Source organism: Rhinatrema bivittatum, chromosome 18 (genome assembly GCF_901001135.1).
Source record: "Rhinatrema bivittatum chromosome 18, aRhiBiv1.1, whole genome shotgun sequence".
In the NCBI taxonomy this organism is placed as follows: Eukaryota; Metazoa; Chordata; class Amphibia; order Gymnophiona; family Rhinatrematidae; genus Rhinatrema; species Rhinatrema bivittatum.
The window spans coordinates 38,698,047-38,720,552 of NC_042632.1; the positions used below are offsets into that span (position 1 = coordinate 38,698,047).

Sequence of the window (22,506 nt, forward strand, 5' to 3'; positions counted from 1 at the left end):
ACAGTAATCATCCGTCCCCTAGGTGTAGGAGGCTGATGAAGTGTGGTAGCTGCCCTAAGAGTCTAGGTCAACGGTCAGTCCGTGTACAAAGCAGGCAGTACCAACCTGAATATTCCCCCATTTAAAGCAACAGATGCTGGGCTAAAAAGATCTCATCACCCCCCCGGAGCCCCCAGAGGTTAAATCAAGCTTGTGTTAAGAGAAGGATGGTGGAGCTCAAGGGCCCGGGCTGCTGTTTGTCCTGTTGCTGGAGTCAGCATAGGATGCAGATGTTTTTTTCCCCCATGCCTTCAGTGAAGTAGTAAAGTGTAGAGGTCGGAGTTCCTTCTGCAGTCATACCATGCCATTCTCGTTGTACACAAACCTACACCAATCTCTGCTGCATACGCAAGCACTCTCGGGCGCATACACCGCGTGCTGCGCTTACCTGTCTGTCTGGTTTTCTCCCGGACTCCTCTGACCTTGTGCTGGCATCTTTCAAGTACAGGCTGGTCACTCCCAGGAGCCTGGTTACAATGGCGGGCTGAGGAATGAGGTCCTTACTAAGGATCTGAAAGCAAAGGGCACGTGTAAAGCCGTCATTTATAAATAGCTAACAGGAGTGCTGAAGCAGCTTGCTCTGCTCGGAAGCCTTTGTGTTGTCAGGTTTTCCCTCCCCAGAATGCCGGCTCAGCAAGGACAGAGCTTGGTTGTTCCGACTGTGTATGTGTGTGGGGGGGGGAGACGGATCAGCATTACGTAGAAGAGGTTAGCCGCAGGAATGCTAATACACAGTGACACAGCAGTATAATCCATCTCGGTGATGTAATTATTGGATATACTGGACATCCAAGAGTGACAACAGCCATTCTGGGAGGAAAATTTCTTGCTGTGTTTGCGTAGCAACGTCTGTTAAACCTTCCGTACCTTTTACCAGGGGCGGTTCTATAATGAGGCAGGGCGAGGCAGCTGCTTCAGGCGGCAGAATTTTGAGGCGGCAAAAAAAAAAAAAAAATGCCCCTCTCGGAGCGCCGCTGTGGCGTCTGCCTCACGCCGCCTGCCCCTGCCGCGGCTGCCTCACAACTCCATACCCGGGAGCTCTCCGGATTTGGCCCGGAGACTCTGGAATGCTGAACGAATTGCCGGGTCTCCAGGCCAACACCCGAAAAACTCCGGGTGCCCTGCTGTGCAGAAGGCCGGAAGAGAAAGGGCCTGGAGCAGCGCACGCTTGAAGGAGGAGGAGTTATCAGCACCCGTGCCCCCCCCGGAAGAAAACGTGAAGCCCGATGCTGCACGGCAAGAAAGACGAGCTGGAGCGTCACCCTCCTCCGCGGGAAACTGAAGACGCAGGCGGAGAAGCAACAGTGTTGGGCCGTGCGCCGAAAATAAAAGAAGGGCAGAGTGGGCCGAAGCTACTGGAGGAGGAGGAAGTGGAGCGCACGTCCTGTGGCTGAGAATCGAGGTGAGAAGAGACAATGAGAGTGCATGAGAGTATGGATGAGGGGGAGCGAAGTGAATGAGTGTCTATGGGTGTATGGAAAAGGCGGAGAGGGGGGGGAACGCCATCTCATTCCTCACCCTCAGGCAGCAGATTGCCTTGAGCCACCCCTGCCTTTCACCGCTTGCTGGGCTCTCACAAAGCAATCAGCCTCCAAGCCGCAATTAAGGTATTTTTTTAAAACTCCTTATGAAATCATAAAACAAGTTTGTAAACGGAAAACCTTAACAGAGTTTGCCATGTCCCTACAGTATGGGGCACATACACTTTCCGAGCTCCCCAACCTCCTCCTCCTCCTCACATTTCCACCGAGGTTCCCAATCTGCCTATCCCAGAGGCCAAAAATGGTCAGGGAATTCAAAACGGCAGGGGATAAGCACTAATGTCATTTGCTGCATTTCTGCGTGAGGGTAATTGGGGAGTAGCAATTACAGCTCTAAACAGCAGGCAGTCACAACCCTAACCAGCCAGCAGGGCAGACTGGATGGCTCATTTTGGTATTTTATCTGCCATCATTTCCTATGTTATTGTGAGGGTCACATGAGAAAGCCCAATCATACTCCACGACAAAAGTACGGAGAGGAAAAAAATTCAGATTGATGGTTAAGCTTAAAATGAGTTGCCAATTTTAGATGAATCTCCTAAACATTTGAAGAGTTTCAATATTACATACGTCCCAGCATTCTCACTGTTTAGAAAAATGATCGAGGCCTTGATGGTTTCTTGGATCACATGCAATGCAAATGTTTTTCGTAAATAGTTATTGCAGATGTCCTCAAAAATTAGGCCTGTTTTTGCCCCCCACCCAGTCAATCTTACATAACATTTTCCAATTCCTTTCCTTTTCAACTCACGAGGACAGAGTATAATCTTAATGTGGTTTCTACAGAAGTGATTTTAGGATAATGGGGGGAGGGTTAATCACATTTTTAAATTCTATGTGGTTATTGCAAGGGTGGACCCTTGGACCGAGGCGAGGTTGTTGCTACCTGCAGGTCCTTGCCGTCGGCTGGCGGAACTGACCGGTGCGGAGAGCCAACGGGACCTTCACCGATACCAGCCCTCTTTCCCCGCAGGGTGAGCCCCCAGGTGCCGGGGCCGGCTGTACTTAGGTCAATGCGGATCCCATGACGACAGCAAGCGAAAACAGGAGTCAAGACGTACCAAGGGTCAGGGCAGACGGTGATCAAGAGAAGTCCAGGAAGCGAGCGAATGATCAAGACGGGCGGCAATCAAGGCAGAATCCAGGAGACGTGCAAGTGGTCAAGAGTCAGAGAAGCAGTCCAGGAGGGAGGCAAGACGAAGGTCCGGAGTCAGGAACACGGAGAGAAGCAACCAGCTACTCCTAGGAGCTCGACCTGATGCTGAGGCGTCTACTGCAGGCCAGGTCGGGCTTTAAATAGGGAGGCTGCAGTGATGTCATTAGTGGGCACCGCGGGAAGTTTCACGCCGCAAGCCCTTTAAATTGAAGAGAGACGCATACGCGCGCGATCACCTAGGGACACTCGCACAGAGCAGCGGCGGCCCCGGTGCGGCGGCCTGCCGCGTCTGAGTTCGGGGAAATCGTGGCGGCGTCGGGATTCCGGCCGCTGCCCCGGGTTTTGGGTGAGTGCGGCCAGAAATCACAACTGCATGCATTTCATTTTGTGTCCTTTCTCATCCAACAAGAAACAAAAAAGCATTTTAAAAATGTCTCTCTCATTTCTGCATTTTAGTGCATGCCAAAAAATGGAGAAAAAAAATCGTAAATAAAAACAAAATGAAATGAACATTTATCCCATGCACATTCCTAAAATATATGGATTGTGACCCTGTCGTGAGGCAGCTATGTATCCTACAGGTAACTCTGCAGAAGAAGCCTTAATCTGCCCTATTTAAACAAACCAAAACAGAATGCTTTCTACTCAAAGCTCTAGTTTAGACTTTGTGTTGTAAAAGTGTATTTGATTTATTTTTGGCTCTCTAATTTCTTCTGAATCAGTCGCCTTTTTCTAGAATTGCACCATGAGGCAAGTAGACACCTTTTCAATCTCCTTCTGAGCCGCAGGGAAATGAGGGTTCAAGGTTAGGCAGTGATGGAACTGGTGAAGAGCTTCCGCCTTCTCACCCATCTCCAGGAGCACCTTCCCCTTCCGATAGAAGCCCTGAAAAGCAAGACAAGGCATGAGAAGATTCCCTACCACGTCCCAGCACGCCACCATTCCTCCTGGAAACAAATACTCCACTACTCCCATCTCCTTCTTCTTCCTCACCCACCAACATCACATCCCCTAAGCGCCATGCTGGGTGAAGAGAGGCCTGCTAGAAGATGGTTCATAGCTGAATCCTAATTACCCTCTTTCAGCCCATGGAATTCATCCCTGTCGCATATAACCATTCTCCCAAACCCAACTGCAGTACAGCTGCCGAGCAGCTGAAGCAGCCCTGACAGTGAAAAAAGTGCCGTATGTTGTTACTGTTATTAGAGTGTAAGTCAGTTTAGGGGTGCAGGGACCTGTCTGCTACAGGACACTTCCAGGTCCCCTCCCCACTTCATGATCCTAAGATAAGGAACAGACAACGTGTTCTCCTCAGAATTGGACTTTTCTTTGGGGGGGAGGGGTCCTGCCACATCTGTATGCCAGAATCAGCATTTTCTACATTTCAGAATGTTCCCCCTTTATCCAAGGGTGGGGGTCCTTCTGACCTCTGGACTTCCCTTGGACAGTCTGTGACTTCTGCTTATGAGCTTATGTTGCTGTATTGTCCCTCTGCCTTGGTTTTATTTACACAGGAGCTTATAAACAAACAGATCTTGATATTATCCTTCAATTCTGGTTTAAAGTTCTCATCTGAGCAAAGTTTCTTTTCTTTAGCTGTGACAGTGTTTTGGCCTGTCAATGTATTTGTCTGCATCCCTCTGTGGCTATGATGATTCATTTTTGGTGCTTTCAGTGGTTAAACATGGGATATCTCCCTACATGTCCCCTTCTTAAGTGGGATGAGCCAGCAATAGAGCTTATCACTGCTTAGCCTCAGCTGAATGACATGTATGACCACCAATGATGACATCAACATGTCGTAGAAATAATGCAACAATAATAATAGTCATGGTACTTATAAAGATTCATAATAATAACAACAGACTGGGAATAATATAATGAGGAAAGGCAAAAAAGTATAATGAAGGATAATAAGTGGGGAATAGTAACAGGAAATATATATAAAAATATATATATATTTCCTGTTATCATCCTTATATATTACAGAAATAATATAGTTCTCACATGGTGCATGTTGTAGAAACATGAGGTAGGAACATCATCTCAGATGGAGAAAATGCTGACTCTGACATACAGCTTGGCATACAGAAGTGAGAGGATTTTCCCCCTCCCCCCGAAGAAAAGGGGAGGGGGAAAAAGACCTGCAATGCGGCAAAGACCCTCCACCCACTATATGATTATGCATGACCTTTTGCATATTTATCAGCTGGAAAGTATAAAATGGGGGGCAAATGAGAAAGAAAGCAAATCCAAAGCGAACCTGTTCAGTTCCACAGAAGCCTGCCTCATTATTAACTATATTATAGTCAGAAAGTGTGTCTAGCTTGGATGGAAAATGTAGTAGGCCAGATTGACAAACTAAAGAGTAGCAAATCACCTGGACCGGATGGTATGCACCCCAGGGTTCTGAAGGAACTTAAGGATGAAATTTCAGATTTATTAGTTAAAATTTCTAAGCTATCATTAAAATCATCCTTTGCACTTGAAGACTGGAGGGTGGCTAATATAACCCCAATATTTAGAAAGGGCTCCAGGGGCAATCCAAGAAACTACAGGCCAGTGAGCCTGATTTCAGTGCCGGGAAAAATAGTGGAAACGATTCTAAAGATCAAAATCACAGAGCATATAGAAAGACATGGTTTAATGGAACACAGTCAGCATGGATTTACCCAAGGGAAGTCTTGCCTCACAAATCTTAATTGTTTTGAAGGAGTTAACAAAACATGTGGCTAAAGGTGAACCGGTAGATATAGTGTATTTGGATTTTCAGGCATTTGACAAAGTCCCTCATGAGAGGCTTCTAAGAAAACTAAAAAGTCATGGGATAGGAAGCGATGTCTTTTCATGGATTACAAAACTGATTTAAAGACAGGAAACAGAGAGTAGGATTAAATGGTCAATTTTCTCAGTGGAATAAGGTAAACAGTGGAGTGCCTCAGGGATCTGTACTTGGACCAGTGCTTTCCAATATAGTTAAAAATGATCTAGAAAGGAATACGATGAGTTGAGGTAATGAAATTTGAAGATGATACAAAATTATTCAGAGTAGTTAAATCACAAATGGACTGTGATAAATTGCAGGGCATTGGATCGATCAGGGGTTTAGTTTATCCCTGCCCAATCCGCTCAGTGGCAACACATGTCCCTAACCCCAGGCAGCAGCAGTTGCGTTTATCCTGACATCATCTCCTGCTGCCGGAGGCCAGTCTCACGGTAAAAGCTGCGAAACTGGTCCCGCAGCAGTAAGAAAGTAATCTCATGCATATTCAGAGTGGATATCCTGAAATCCTGACTGCTTGTGGGTTCACCAAGACAGGTTTGGAAAGCCCTGGAACAGGGTGACGATATCCAACCATGTCAAAGGGGATAGACTGAGCCAGTTCTGGTATTACGCCATTCTGTGCACGGACAGGCAGCCCTGGTTTCAGATCCATGCACCAGAATGAGGTAAAGCCCTTTTTTTTTTGACATGGAGCTATATGGTGACTAATGAGAGATTATACGAGCCAGCAGCCAGACTCACCTCAAAGCCTTCAGGTTCCCTCCTACAAACGACCTCCAGATCTTCAAGGGCCTCTGGGAATTTTTTCAAGGCTACGTGCACCTCGGAGCGCCAGATCCTGAGCTGCACATCCTCGGGGTCTGTGATGAGACGAAATTCCTTTCAGCAAAACAGCCGGCACCAGAAAGAAGTAAATGCCAACCCTTCTGATCATTAAAAGGGATAGGCAGGCTCCCGCCTTGGAAAAATCAAAACAATGGAGCAGCTCCTGATAAACAAGGACATTATTAACCAGGACTGTTATTACCATCATTATCATGCTATGGTTACCGCACTGATAGTGGAGTTGGTAAACAAAACAATTTAGGATAAAGTTGAAAAACAATTAAGTCTAAAGAGTTATTTATATTTTGAAATATGCATGTACTGCTGTCCCTCGCCTAGAACTTTGCATAGTTGTAGGCTATGATTTAAAATAAGTATATAAAAAAATAAATAAAAGGGAGAAAATGGACAATTCCGAACTCTGGGAACAGATGCATGTTAATGCAGCATAAAATTCTAAACAGGCTGGAACGGCCCATCACAGCATCTGGGTATGTATGGGGACCCCCAACAGGAGGCTCCAGATGTTGCTGTTCCCCCTTGTTTTATCTCCTCTGGAGCCCGTGTTTCCCAGTAAACTGCATCAGTGCCTCTGCCACTGGAGCTCCAGCTCCACTGTCTCTTTCACTGCTGCTGCTGTCTGCAGGGGCCCTCCAGATAGAGGGCGAGTGCCATGGACTTAAGTGAAACAGACACACAAGACCCACACAGAGATCCGCTGCTGGTGTAGCTGTTCTTACTACCCTTAACCAACAAGCCTTCATACTGTTGATGCAACTCCATCTTTGCTCTCTGCTTTAATGGCAGGGGGAAAAGGGGAATTAGATTCAGACAGCAACCAATAAGAACAGGAATTTTACAGTCTGGGAAAACAAATAAGCATGGGAGTAACTTGCTGATGTGGCAGTTACTACTCTTAACTAATAACCCTGATACTATTGATGCAACTGCACCATTGCTCTCTATTTCAACGGCAAGAGGTACCAGGGAATTGGACTCAGACAGCAACCAACAAGGGTCCTGACTTTGACAGTCCTGGAAACTGATAAGTATGGGGGAGACCTGTATGGTGCAGCAGATGCTACCATAAGCTTGCTGGACTGGACCGTTTGGTCCTTTTCTGCAGTCATTTCTATGTTCCTATATATCAACTTATAGCAGAAAAAGTGTTTCGAAACACCTTTCTAGTAACATTCCCAGACTCTCTAGATCCGCAAATCTCAGGCGATTACAAGCAATACTCAGAAACCATACAAGCTTCAATGGTAACTTTAAGACGGCTTGGCAATGGTGTTTAAACTGAAGCCGAAGCTTTTCAGACTAATTTCATCCCGTTGAGTTTCACTCTCAACTTGTTTCATTTGTACAGTGCATAAATCCCCCGAGTGGTACAGGCAGATGTGGAAAGAAGGCACTCCTGGGTGTAAATAAAGGCCCTCACTCTCCTCCTCTCTCCCTGCAGCACCTTCAAGCCAGGCGGCTTTAGCTCTCAGAGTCCTTCCTCCCCAGCTGATGTGTTCAGGATGCAGGAAGTGAAACCAGGGCTCGCTCAGCTTGTCCGTCTCCCCCCCCCCCCCCCCCGGACATGGTCACCCTAGCCAGGGCACATCTTTCAGGCCGATACAGTAAAGTGCGCACCGAAGGAGCGCACTGGTAGCCCGCGTTTCGCTGCGCGTTTGACGCGCTATTTTTACCCCTTATACAGTAAGGAGTAATAGCGCGTCGAAAATATGCGGCCAAACCCCCCCCCCCCCTGAAACTAATAGCACCCGCAACATGCAAATGTATGTTGATGGCCCTATTAGTTATTCCCGCGCGATTCAGAAAGTAAAATGTGCAGCCAAGCCGCACATTTTAATTTCGGCCGGCACCGGGAAAGTGCACAGAAAAGCAGAAAAAAGCTGCTTTTCTGTACACCCTCCGACTTAATATCATAGCGATATTAAGTCGGAGGCCCCAAAATTTAAGAAAAATTAAAAATCTGCCCGCGGCCCGCGAGTTGGAAGACAGACGCTCAATTTAGTCGGCGTCCACTTTCCGAACCTGTGGCTGTCAGCGGGTTCGAGAACTGACGCCGGTAAAATTGAGCGTTGGCTGTCAAACCCGCTGACAGCCGCCGCTCCTGTCAAAAAGGAGGCGCTAGGGACGCGCTAGTGTCCCTAGCGCCTCCTTTTACCGCGAGCCCTAATTTACATACCTGGGCTTTCCGTATCACGCGCCCAGAAGAGTGGCCTGTGCGCGCGTCAGGAGAGCGGGCGCTCACCGGCTCTCCCGCGCATTCTTGTGTATCAGCCTGTTTGAGAGGGAAATAGTCTGAGCTGTCAGGGATGGTATGTCGCTGGCAGAAAGGATACTGCTGCCCATTTGCAAAAAGCGGCACTCTGTTTCAGCACAGGGCATTGAATTCTCCAGCTACGGTACTGCTCCCTGACACGGGGGAGAGTATCACACGACAGGCTTTAGATAAACCTATTTTAATCCAGCTAATGATCGCATTAAGATTGCTTACGGAACGCACTTTGTTTTATATAATAAAAATGATGCCATCACTGGGCACAATTCAGTAGCAGGCAGGTTGGGTGTCACAGTTCTTGGAGCATAAGCAACGTAGATTTTATTTTCACAGGCTGGAGCCGTTTCATAACTTACTCCTGCTGCTCCCTCCTCGTTGTTATACAATGCATGGTGTCTGCAGTGCACGCAGAGGTTACACAACATGGAATCGGCTCCCATTATGCAACCTTGTCACCCCTTCACCACAGCAGAAAACCTTCGCACTGGCCTCCCAAGTTAGGTTCAGAGCTGGGAGGGTAATTAGGGTACGGTTCAGTGCCTATAGCAAAACGGAGAAGGCTGAATGTATTCACTTTTAAACATATGAATTTTCTAAAAAAAAAAAAAAAAAAAAAAAAGTTATTTAAAACCCTCATAATCATATAGCTATTTATATTGCAGGAGTTTCTGTTGTAAATGCTAGACTTCCTGAGCATGTGAATGGAAAAAGAAGGCGATGGATAGTGATCAATCTCGCACAGAACCAGTAACCTCTATACATTGCTGTCTTGCACGATTTGGAAGGATCTATTTTCTGGAGCGAAAAATGTCTATCTTATTTTTATTATTTCAAATAATTGCAGTCATCTGTCCAGATCGGAAAGCATTCTCCTATGTTTAGAAAACCACAATTATAATATTTTTAAAACAATTTTCTGTAAGTTAGAGACATCTAAGCTTCTGTTTTTGGAAGTAAAAGAACTTTGTTACTCCGTTGTCTGCCCTCCTGCCTTACCCATGTCAACACCTTTTTGGACCACCTTCAACGCCTGCTGGTAGTCTTCCCCGTCCAGCAGGTCCCGCAGGTTGCTCTTCAGCCGGCTCACCTTGGTGTCTCGGTCCAGGCACTTGTCCAGCAGACTGGCCAGCACCACATTGCTCCTCAAGCCCTTCATTCCCATGTAGCTGAGCCGCTGCCTGCAGGCCTGGCACCTGGAGGGCAAGGAGCTCCCCAGGCACCTCTTACAGAAGGAATGCCCGCAGGAAACCGTGACAGGGTCCCAGAGAAAGCCACGGCAAGCTGGACAGTGGAAGAGGTCCATTCTTCAGCCAGAATCCTGAAGAAAAAAAAAAAACACAGAAAATGCTATTTCCCTATTGACAGGCACGGGGTCAAGTCCAAAACAAAAAGAATGAGGGATGGGGAAAAGGCAATCGTAGGTCCAGATTCTTCTAACGAAGCCGAAATAAAGTCAGGCAATGCATGGAGCGACATTGGAAAATATTTCTGCATGGAAAGGGTGGTGGATGCTGGGAATGGCTTCCCAGAGGAGGTGGTGATGACAAAAACCAAAAACCAAAACAGTAACAGAATTCAAGAAAGCCCAGAACAGGCACAAGGGATAGGAAAAGCAGAGATCAGCTTGGATCCACGGCAGTGCAGCAGAAGTTGAAACTGGGCAGACTGAAGTAGTCTCAGGGTCGTATTCTAGGTTTCTAATGTTTCATTTCAAATATCCTCTCTCCAGGGGCAGCCCTACCACCCTGGTCAACAAACTTTCCGATGAAGTCCAGTTAGCCCTGGCCACTGTCCTGGGAAATTCTTCGCAGTGCAAATCAAGGAGACGGAGGTCCGAGAGGCATCATTGCGGCTCTCGGTCCTGGCTTGCGCGCCCCCCTGCGAGTCGCGATAAGAAGAGAGCGCGGAAAGCAAACCCGCCGCGTCCCCGCTTTTCCTTCTTTGCGCTTTGCTGTTGGAGGGGGGGGGGGCGGTTTCCCCCGATTTGGCAGAGCCGGAGATTCCGCTAGGGGGGGGGGGGGAACCGGTCCCCGCCGAGTCCGCTTCCCTTCCCCCCCAACCTGTGCCCGCTAGGCAGTAAGGGCGCAACCCCCCGCCCCTGGCAATCCCCGCCCTAAGTACCTCGCATGTTACATAAAGGGGGCGGATCCGGGAGGCGGGGACAGATCCCAGCCCCGCCCCCCCGTTGTGAAACAGGCGCCGCCGGCGGGGTTTCATAAGCTCCCGGAGCGGGAGGGGGGGGCCCGATTTACCCTGCGCGTCGCTGCCGGCTCCCTGGAACCGGGGGCGGCGGGGCCGTTTCGCCGTGCGCTTGTTTGCGGGTTTCCTCACCGACAATTGACATGAAATGACTTTGCCTTCATTTTAAGGAACGGGGGGGGGACGGGGACTGGATCCAGGAAAGGCAGAGGCACAACATAGAGGGAGGGGGGTGGAATGCGCGTGTAAATAAGAGGAGAAAAGCTAAAACAGAAACTAAGGACCAGGGACCTAATACGAAAATGATTTTGTTTTCTAAAACACGAACGAATTCAATTTTTAAAAGCTGTGCCGGCCAGCTTGGGAAGTTAACCAGACAAACCTGCAGGGTGAAATGCCCTCGCATTTAACAGGTACATGTTGCCGGGGCAAACCATGGACCGCAGAAAATGTACCCCCAGCGCACGATTACACTTAGGTGGGACAGCGCTGAGTATCAAACTACAGTTGGCAGGATAACTTTATCCGGGTATCTTCAACAGTGCACTTATCCAGATAAATGCTGCTACTTATAAAACTGTCCTGGGAATTTCCCTGTTCCGTGCTTGCTGAATAATGTGAGCACCAGAAGAATTTCTTATCCAGAACCAGGGGCAGTTCTATAATGAGGCAGGGCGAGGCAGCCGCTTCAGGCGGCAGAATTTTGAGGTGGCAAAAAAATGCCTCTTTCAGAATTCCACTGTGGCATCTGCCTCACGGTGCCTGCCTTGCCCTAGGGTTGCCAACTGTCCGGAATTCCTGCTGAAAAACTGGAAATTGTCTGGATTTTCTACTCCTGCTCTGCCTGCAAACTGTGGTCATGTGAGCAGGGGCGGGCTAATCGGGTAATCGCCCGGGGTGCCAGCCCACAGGGCACTAATTGCCTAACTCCAGATCCGATGGCAAAAGAGGGAGCAGGCTGTGGGGCCATCTAGCGGAGTCCAAGCTGCTGGTGGCTAAAGATAGCAGGAGGCCAAACCGCCAGCGGCTGAAGATGACCGTGTGTGTGGGAGAGCATGTGAGAGCTTGTGTGTTGGGAGGAGAGCATGTGAGAACATGTGTGTGTGTTGGGGGGGGGAGAACATTGGGAGCTTGTGTGTGGGAAAGCATGTGAGAGTGAGAGCTTGCTTGTGCATATGGGGGAACGTGAGAGTACAAGCATATGTGTGTAGGAGAGCATGAGAGAGTGAGCTTGCGTGTGTGTAAGGGAAAGCATGTCAAAATGAGAGCTTGCATGTGTATGGGAAAGCATGTGAGATTCAGAACTTGCGTGTGTGTATGGGAGAGTATGTGAGAGTGAGAGCTTGTATGTATGTATAGGAGAGCATGTGAACTTTTGTGTTTGTGCCGGAGATCATGTGAGAACTTGTGTGTGTAAGAGAGCTTATGAGTGAGAGCTTGCTTATGTGGAGAACTTGTGAGAGTGCAAGCTTATGTGTGTGGGAGAGCTTGTGTGTGTGTGTGTGTGTGTGTGTATGAGACAGCTTGTAAGAGGGAGGTAGTGTGTACGGGAGGGACGGAGGAAGGGAAGAAAAATAGAGTGAAGAATCAGAAAGAGAAGAGAGACCCTGATAAAGGAATTATAAGACCGACAAGGAGAAAGTATAAAAAAGAGACCGGGAGCAACTGATTGGAAAAATAAGATCAGACAACAAAGGTAAAAGAAAAGGTTGAGTTTTTAGCAATTGTGACATGCCATCTTTGGGAATGTGAGTTATTATATTTTTTGTATTTGGCTCTTTCTTTAAAGTTCCACTGTTCATTTTGGTTTTGTCTACACATTTCTGTTTCTGATTTGTAGTCCCTTATTTCTGTATTAGGTGAGGGTTGGTCTGTGTTCTGCCTGTGTGTAACTGAGGTGTAGTTTCTCTACAGAAATGCATTACAGGTTGTTCTGTTTGGCCAATAGCTGGTATATTAGTGTTCCAGGCCTGGTATAATATGTGTACTGCCGCCTTTTCCTAGATAAGGTTGCTGCTCTTTGAATCCTGAGAATTATTGCTGTGACCGGATGGTATGGCAAGGTTCTAGATATCTTTTTTTTGCAGGGGTTTGTGTTACTTCACAAAATATTTGGCAGTGGAGGGAATTTGTTTTGCTGAGATGACACCAGAATTTTTTTTTTGCATGTTTGTTTGTAATGTGAACAGTGCTGATTCTGCTCTCCACCTATTCTTATGATTATGATTGCTTATGTTTTATTGTAGTTTATTATTATCTCTGCCTTTCTGGAGAGGGAATTCATGAAAGAATACATGGATATGTGTTTTATTAAATGATTGGATCAGATGTTTCTGCTATATGTTTTTTCTTTGCTTTTAATATGATATTCTGCTTGTGTATGTATAAACTGCAATAAATGTAAAATAAGTTAATATACATTAATAAGGATATTTTACTGTTGGTAAGTACTTGAAATAAGTGAATTAAAAAATTAAGTTCACTCATGATGCATAACAGCTGTTATACTTAGAAGTCTAAGACATTATTTATCGATAAGAGTACAACTTGTACTGCCCACCCATGTTAATCTTGAGCCCACAAAAAAAAAAAAATCTGTTCTGGTTTCTTTACTGGTAAGAAAAGAGAGAGAGAGCCTGCATATGTGTATGAGAGAGAGAGTGAGGCCTGCATGTTTGTGTGTGTGTGAGAGAGAGCCTGCGTGTGTATGAGAGAGAGAGGAAGCGAGCTTGTAGTGTGAAAGCCTGCATGTGTATGAGACAGAATTAATGTGTGTGAGAACATTTGTGAGAGAGAGAGTGGGTGTGTGTGAGAGCATGTGAGGGAGTATATGAAAGAATGAATATGTGTAAGTGTGAGAGAGAATGAAATGTGTGTGGCTCCCCCCAATCCACAAAAATCTCAAGGTGACTGGAAATCAAGAGTTCCCAGGTATGGACAGCAGGGACTCTTTAAAATCCTTATTAATTTTTATTATTGGGTGTTATTTGATATCTGTGCTGTTTTGAAATATTTTAATGGTGCTTGGGAAATTTTTAAAAAATGTATATGATTTTAATTAATAGAAGTTATTCTATTTATCAGGAGTTTTAAAATATTCTTTTATTAGTATGGTTTTACTATTATAATTGACACTTTATGTTTCTTGATTTTATTTGTTTATGAGGAATGGTGGTTCTGTTTTTCCATTGTTACACACAGATTCTGGCTCCTTGGGGTTTCCATTTCAGTTTTTGTCTAATTTGTGATTCTTTATTCTGTATCTGGTGAGGGTCTGTCTCTGCTCTGTGAGAGATTCTGCTAGCTTGTAGTGTTGTGTAGGGATCTAGAGCAATTGGGGTTGTTTGTTTCCTCAATAGGTGATGTATTGGTATTCTGGGACCCAGTGTAATATTTATACTGGGTAGGCGGAGGCACCATCTCATCCCTCGCCTCAGGCAGCAGATTGCCTTGAGCTGCCCTTGCCCAAAACCTCACACATTTTTGGAAACAGTCTCTCCAATCATTCTTGTTGAGAAGGGACAGACTCTCTCTCTCTCTCTCTCTCTCTCTCTCTTGATATATATATATAATAAACACAATTTTTTGATTCCTCAAGTTAAAAAAAAATGCAAAAATGTTCAACTTATGTTATCAATCTCAGGTACCAATACATTGTGGATGCAATATTTAAAGATATCCGGATATAACTTATCCAGATAACTTAGAAGAGATATTTAGTGGCATGGCTCTGCTGCTGAATATATCAGGATAACTTTAGACCTTAACTTATTTGGTTAACTTAACTTCATAATTGCCCACCCCCAAGATATCTGACTACTTAGCCAGCTAAGATAAATACTTATCCAGCTTAGTGGCGGCCAGTGAACATAGCTGGTTATTCAGCTGCTGCCACTTAGCCGGATAAGTCCCTGTTTATCAGGCTATGTAGCGCTAAATATCAGCCTCACAGTGTGATATGACAGATAAAGTTTATCTGTTTGCATAGTCTTTTGTACAGATATAATACAAGATTGAAAATAAAGGCACAAAAAAGTAATAAATGCTATTCCTGCAGTAGCCTCCCAACTATCAGGATTATCCCATTAAAACACTGACATTTCATCTTTTTCTTTCACGAAAGAAAAGAAAATCTCCTTCATTTAGAGTTCAGTACATTAGAAAGTCTGTGGAAAATCTGGGCAATTTGAGACTCTGCTTCAAGTGGTCCATGATCAGTTTAGGTTTCTGCTGTCCCTAAGTACTGTTGGTGCTATTTTCTGACACACACACCCCCATCCACCTTTCGCCCCCCACCTACAGCGGGTGCGGAACAGAACTGGGAAATTTACCCATTACAAAAAATATTCACATTGTAATGTCATCTCCAGTTATAGCAGCACACATTCCACTACTAGGAACATAAGTAATAGAAAAAAGACATTTACAATCTGTACAGCAAACTATTACAGCATTAACTGCCAGGACTCAAGTAGCAACAGCCCTACATATGAAAAAGCAGCGCAGCAACATTACACTGTGCGCTAGAACACCAATACACCTTTAATGGGGGAAAAAAAACCCCCAGAATGAGCTGGGCTACTATAAATCTCTACACAGAACTTACATGCTAGCAGAATCCCTCGCTACCATCACACACACACACACTCACACACACACACACACAAACAACAAAGACAGACCCTCACCAAATACAGAATAAGTGACTACAAATCAGAAACATTTAAACAAAAACTGAAAGAGAAACTCCAAGAAGTCAAACACGGACTGCAAAACAACTCTGGAGAAAGAGAAATGCATTTCCTCCTGTACTGTGCAAAATACAAATATAAAGGAGATGCACATTCCCAAAGGTGAGAGATTCCAGTCATTCAATAGAAAATATTTTTTTCTATCTTTTTATTGCCAGATATTTTATTTTTCTAAGTGTGTTGGTCCTTGTCTCTCTCTCTCTTTTTTTTTCATGTTGGTTTTCTTCTTAAGTCCTTTTCTAGGGTCTCCTTTCCATTTTCTGTTTCTTCTCTCTAGTTCCTTCCCTACATCTGTCTCCAGCATTTACTTTTCCCTCGTTTTTTTTATCTCCATTTCTCTCTTCTCTACCTCATAGCTAGATTTCATCCATCCTCTTCCACCTCGCTCACCCTCCAGTTCTCCCTTTCCAATCTTTTTGTTCCCCAGCTTTGACCCCTCTCATCCTCACTGGATCGCTCCTCTTACCAGTCTCCTGCTATCTTGTTTTCTTGTCTTGGCCCCAGGGGTTACAGCTCTGCCCGGAAGCAGTCACCTCTTTTCATACCACAGGAGTCTTCCATCAGGTCCAATCGAAATGTTCATTGATTAAACTGATCCCAGACATGGAAAACTATTGTAGAATGACCACATGAGGCACCCTTTTGTTCCCAGCCTTTGACTCTATGCTGCTTTGCTTTAATTTAATTTAAGTATAGTTCTATATATATATATTTATTTATTTTTATTTTTTTATGCTGAGGTAATGTTCTATACAAAATTAATTCTACCTGCCACAGCTTTCAAGGTTAAGTTGCTGGTGACCTGCACTTTGTTCTAAAACATACTTGTTAACTCAGTTTTTCACCTGGCTGAGTAGTCGGTCGCCTTTATTCCGCCATAACTACCTTTCCCTAGCCCCCTGCAGAGGCACAAAAACCAGGCACGGCCGTGCAGTGGAGGCATTCTGGACCCTGATAAATAGATTAAAAAAAAAAAGAGTTCAGTGCTAGACAAACAAAATGATTTTGTTTCATAAGATTCTGGCACACGCAGCACCGCACAGCTGGAAGCTAAACACATGAATGTTGATGATTCAAGGTGATGTTGGAGGGTGGTAGTGATGGAACCAGTCACTCCCAGGCAGTGTCCTGAATGGTCTGAGGGTTGTTTTAAATTGTGGTCAGACAGCTGGCGCAGTAGCCTGGGGGTGAAAGCACTCAAAAGCAAGGGGGATCACATCCTCGCTGTGGCAGCACTGATTTGTGCCTCAGGACCTGAGATGGCTGCTGGCAACCCCAAAAGCTGCGATGCCAAAACTGGTCTGCCTTTTTATTTACAGGAGATAATATTTCCATGCTGCTCTGCAGGCACAGTCTGAGTGTACACAGCTTCTGTTTGTCTACGCTCATTTAGGTTTGAGTTCAAAGTTTCCAATACAGAGATCAAGTATTCTATCTCGCAGGCAATTCTAGACCATTTTAACTTGAAGCTTTGGGAATATGGTTCTCAGTTCAACAGAAAAATCAGTGGTACATCTTATTCATACCTCAGATATGCTACTCCAGAGAAAAACGCCAAGATTTTAAAGTGTGTGGCTTTTCCCCAGCTTTCCCATGGAAGGATCTTCCTGCCTATTCTTTACTGAACGTATCCACTCTAGATAGGTGCTACCCAATAAATCCTTTCTGTCCTAGTTGTACCATTTAGCAAAGTGTGTGTGTGTGTGTCGCGGGGGACCCACTCACTTAACTATAACCGCTCACAGCTGGGGCAGCATAATATGCCCAGGAAATCAGGACTTGACCAGGAGCTTGGCACATTGTCTCTAGTAATTCTTCATGCAGATTTTCTGTTTCTCGGCTCCCTTCACTGCTACTACACTCACACACACTACTTCATATACCAAAGTCCAACTCCAATCTACCACGCTCCCTCCGGGGGCAGTGTTTCTCAAAAGGTGTGCCGCAAAATCTTCCCCCAGCTAGCCAGAGATGAGTGGAGGCAGGTCTGAGTTGCTGCTGCTGCCCCTACTAGCTGTGGCAAAGTCTTAATGTTATCCTTCCCGCCACACGGCCAGCAGGATTTCCTCCTGAGGGTGGGGGAGTCAATAAACAGCGCTTATCTGCTGCTACTGCCGTCCTCTGCTGGCTTTCCTTTACAATCAAAACTGAATGGGGTGGGGGGGGGGGCCTGCAATCTTGTGAGACCCACTGACCCTGCGCAGTATGAACTACAGAGGGAAGTCGGCGGAGAAGAAAGAAGCAGCAGCAAGCAAGCGCTGTTCGCTAACGTCTGCTGTTGCAGGATATTGGGAGCAGAGGAGCAGATGGAGGGAGAGAAGAAACATGAATATGCCAAGGGACATGAGGAAGGGTCAGATGAATGGCTTGGAGAGGAGGAAGGGTCAGATGAATGGCTTGGAGAGGAAGAAGGGACAGATGAGTGCCTTGGGGGGGGGGGGAACAGTAAATTACTGGTTCCAGGGAGTTGGGAAGGAAAGGTGATGGTGCCAGGGGGTGCGTTGAGAGGGAAGAGTAGGTGATGATGGTATTGGGGGGGGGCGGGGAGAGAGAAGGGTAGGTGATGATGTCATAGAGTGGAGAACAATGGAAGGGAAAGTGATGATACCAGGGTGTGGGAGGAGAGGGAAGAGAAGGAAGGGTGATGATGTCAGGGGATGAGGGAGAGGGAAAGGAAGAGAAGTTGATGATGCCAGGGCGTGAGGGGCGAGACAAGGTGATGTTGTGCCATGATATGCAGTGACCCAAAAAGGCTGGGAACCATTGAGCTAGATCCACATCTCTCTGGGATATTACTAGGGTGTGCAGTGGCGGGAGGGCAGTTCATTCTGATTCACATCATTGATGGGGGTTCATTTTGCTTTGTTTGGGGCTTTTTTAGTTTCTTCGCATTATTTTCATCTTTTGAAAGCATCAAAAACAAAAATAGACGGTCAAAGTTCCTCCCCACCCCCACTGCCCCTCCCTCCCCACCTCGTGTCTCACTCCACCTGTGGTCCAAAAAGGGAGTGGGAGCAATTCCCAGTCACTTCTCCCCCACCAGTGTTGTGATCCAAAATAGTGTCAACTGTCTCTTGCAGGCAGAAGTGAAATTCTGAAAGAACAATGGAAGAAGAAGCCTTTAAGTCAAGCTGAGGGGCTCCCATTCCAATGCATGAGATCGTCAGATTGACCATTGCTGTGTGGATTACCTGTATCTTCTTAGAGGCTAAGAGCTTGCTTCAGGCTGTTTTTAGTCATGTGATCTTCATTTGAACCAACCAGAAGTCCTGTTAGAAATGTAATGTATCGCATATCCAAATATGCATGTATGTGTTATAACACGGCTGTATCCGTGTTTACTTCATACAAAGTATCCAGAAGTTCAGATCACATTCGCTCTCTGAGTCATTGACTTGGGTCATCCCTCTCTTGAATAACCTTGTGATCCGTACCCAGTTTCCTCCTTTACATTTTGAATGTGTGTTGCTTTCATGGCTCATCCCAGTAACTCTAAGACAAGAGAACATTTATTTTCAGGAACATTTTGAGTCTTTCAGTCTCGGGGTCCTCTGAGGAGCAACTTAGTATGCGATTCTAGTATTAGTAATATTAACGTAAATAAATCCTATGCTTTTTCTGTTCTTTGGAAGACAACGCTCAGTGTCAGCTCTATGCTGAATGTCATTGGCTGATATTTTTTGGCAAGTCAGAGAAAGACAATGATAAATCTCATGTGGCCCCTGTTTAGCCACTAGAGTTTACAGAATGTGGTTTATGTCTTAAAATGCAGAATGTGTCGGGATGGATGGTTCACTGGAAGTTCAGAGGTTTTATGGAAGCATGTGCTATCTTTTACATTGGGGAATCTTCTGGTAAAGGAGTTTTGGAGGGGAAGTATGTGACTTGAGGTTTTTAAAGTCTTTACAGTCAACCCCCATATCATTCAGCCAGAGAGACTCAGTTGCCCACTCAGCATATTTTGGAAGAAGAATGGATACCTATCCGGTACCTTGCTGGGGTGAAGAATTGAGAAAGAAGAGTATCTGCTGCTTACCTAACAGAGACAGAAAAAAGAGAAGAAGACAAATTAAGATCATGCAGAGGATCCCAGGGACGGAAGGGGAATCCTTAGAGGACTAGGGGGAACCTATTCAAAGTAGCCAGGGGAAGCCCTGAAGGTCCAGAAGAGAACAGCAGGGACCCCAGGGAAGAAATCAAGGGACCCCAGACACAGATACAAAAAAATATATTTCAGTAAAATGAATGTCACAAGAAGGAAATTACACTGTGCCAAATAGTTATCATTGTCCTTCTCTTTCTCTCTATCCGCCCCAAACAGAGGTCCTCCATTCTGGGGAAGGATAAACCTCCAAAGGCCAAGGCATATCTTTACTTGTGTCTTCTATGCCAGGATGGGGTGCCAACATAAACTTTACTAGCTCACTTGTTAATGTTGGATCACCATCCTGGCACTTAGAAGACGAAAATATACAAAATGCCATTGGCCTTGGAGGTTTATCCTTCCCCAGAATGGAGGATCTCTGTTTGGGGCAGATAGAGAGACAACCCTGGCACCCAGTGTGAGCCTCATTCACCTACAGTACAGCCCGGATCAGGGTTACACATATTTATGTAAGAGAGCACTCACTGAGGGTAGGGAGGAGGGATATGTTGCAGCCAGGAAGAACAAGGCTGCTGGATGACACAGGAAATGCGTGACAGATAACAATGAGAAAGACCTTTATAGCTAATAAGTGAAACAGTCAGACTTATCTGCTTTTTCTTTTCAGGCAATATGAGGAGCAAAGTTTGCAAATACCGAGTGGCAGGAAGGTAAGGAGCAGTTACAAAGTGAGATGATACGATAAAATATTATATAACAATAGTAATAATGTGCATTTGTGTATTTCTATTAATCCTTTCACCCAGCCAAAAACTGAAATGTCTTTTAAAATTGCTCCTCTAAAACAAATATGTATGCCGCCACCGCTGGGGTGGATGGCCTAGCATGCCAACTTTTGCTGCATGCACTGCATACACCATCTCAAGGGTTTAATGCCACTCAGTCAGCTGCAGTACTGGGATCAGCGCCCATGGAATATTCCTGCCTTGCCTGCTATGTCTTTCTGTCCCCTGCATTATTCTACCTGTTGGAAGTGGGATAGCATACAGAATGATAAGCCTTAGAGAGACACACTTTGTGTTTTTAGTGGCTTTTCATTCACCTTTTTCACCTTCAATAGTCTAACCTCACCTGGAGTCTTAGGATGGTTACTACCAGAAATAATTGACTAAGCCGCACTCATTCCAGCTGGCCAGTAGATGGCGCTCCAGCCACGTCTTTCATGCTGAAGGCTATACTGATGCTATACAGGTACACTTGATGTATGAAATTCCTCTAGTCTGAACCAAGACTTTTATATCTAGTAATATTTTTTTCTGTACTATTTTCAGTGGTCCCTCTTTCCTCCAAAAGCCCCCTTCCTCTCCTATTACTTCAGGCTGTACAATTAATCCAACCTTATGAACAGTTAAGTGCATACATATGTCTTCTATACGCACATATAACTGGTAATGAACTTATAAGGAAAGGTGCAAAGCGGGCTGAATTGTGTATGAATAGAATATGGATCAGGTACTACCCTAATAACACGGCACTCTGCCCACCTCAAAGAGATGGTGGCACATTTGGGTGATCACCTAAGCCCAGATCATAAGGAAATAGTTTATTTTAAATACCCGGGGGATCTTCCCAAATAAAAAAGACTGAAAGTGGAACTTAAAATTCAGGCCTGACAGTTTGGAGTCAGACAAACAGCTTACTGTTGTTTTTAAAGGAATAAGTTATAAAGAGTCAGTATTGTGTTCTTCTGTGTGATAATTTAGCAGTTTCTTGATTGTGTCCGAGTCTGGTTTTATCAGCCTGACAGGCTGCGTTAGAAAGGATTGAGGCAGTTCAGAGAAGGGTTACTAAAATGATACAGGGCCTGCAATGCAAGTCTTGCACAGAGAGGCCTAAGACATTCAAACTGTGCTTGCAGAAGGAAAGAGCAGACAGTGGCATTTGGCCCACCAGGTCTGCCCAGTTCTCCCTGCCTACTGTGGGCATTTCCAGATGCTCCAGGCTGCAGGAAACATCATCTTGTTGTACCTTTTAATGAAATGTTTTATATGTAGACTGGCAAAACAGGAGTGGGCATGGACATCGGAACCAAATACTGTAGAACTGGTTATCTTCAGTGTGTTTGTTCTTTTCACCGATACCTCTGTCTCAGTATATATTTTTTTCCTCGGACATAAATTGGACTTAAAATGCATTAGCAAATCAGCAGCAAGCCTTAAAATGGGGTTCTCATTTTACTTTGAAAGAAATGGGAACGGAAGCCCCTCAGGGTGACTTAAACTTCTCTTTTTTTGTTTATTTAAAGTTAAAAAAATGTATATTATTTCCGTCTGCTGTAAACCCCATAACTGCTGCAGAGGGGTGAGTTGGCAGAGCAGAGGCTGTCCCAGTGCACAGTGGGGTAACCGTCCCTAAGGAAAAGTGGAACTCGCTCCCATCCCAGGAGCAGAACACCTTTTTGTGTGGGAGGGGGCTAGTAAACCAAACTCTGCCCCCACCCCCGGTTGCTGATGTTGTGTGGGACAAAGAGTTGGTTGGGCCATGGCCCCAGTGACCCCTAATTCTGCTGCCTACAGTGAGCTCACATTCCCTGGGTCAGGCATCGGCCTCCTGCCAGTGGGTTGTAGAAGGGTTTCTGACGGGTGCCACGGCAAACTTAAAATTGTCTTTTATTCGAAACAAGACTTTCAGATCCATTCCCGGCACTTCCTTAGTCCATTTCCTCCAAGGGGAAAAGGTTGTGGCAAATCACCCTTTCCTTTTTTTACGTTGTACCTTCATCGCTGATGCACAAAGTCGTATGACAAGATCA

General features: G+C 45.5%; 1 protein-coding gene and 1 long non-coding RNA gene across 3 annotated transcripts in view; one reads left to right on the forward strand and one right to left on the reverse strand.

Moving 5' to 3' along the window:
• LOC115079590 (LON peptidase N-terminal domain and RING finger protein 1-like) overlaps positions 1 to 10,725 on the reverse strand; it is a 37,622-nt gene extending 26,897 nt beyond the window's left edge. For both annotated transcript variants that reach the window (XM_029583258.1, XM_029583259.1), the window contains exons 1-4: positions 9,636 to 10,725; positions 6,263 to 6,381; positions 3,499 to 3,621; positions 428 to 550 (exon numbers count right to left, since the gene is read on the reverse strand). In XM_029583258.1, the coding sequence (XP_029439118.1) occupies positions 428 to 550; positions 3,499 to 3,621; positions 6,263 to 6,381; positions 9,636 to 9,942 (672 nt within the window). In that variant the 5' untranslated portion in view covers positions 9,943 to 10,725. The remainder of the gene's footprint in view (positions 1 to 427; positions 551 to 3,498; positions 3,622 to 6,262; positions 6,382 to 9,635) is intronic.
• Positions 10,726 to 11,982: 1,257 nt separating this feature from the next.
• The window catches only part of LOC115079857, a 39,165-nt gene continuing 28,641 nt past the window's right edge, over positions 11,983 to 22,506 (forward strand). Inside the window, exons 1-2 of the long non-coding RNA XR_003853414.1 lie at positions 11,983 to 12,534; positions 20,362 to 20,404. This is a non-coding gene — a long non-coding RNA (uncharacterized LOC115079857). The remainder of the gene's footprint in view (positions 12,535 to 20,361; positions 20,405 to 22,506) is intronic.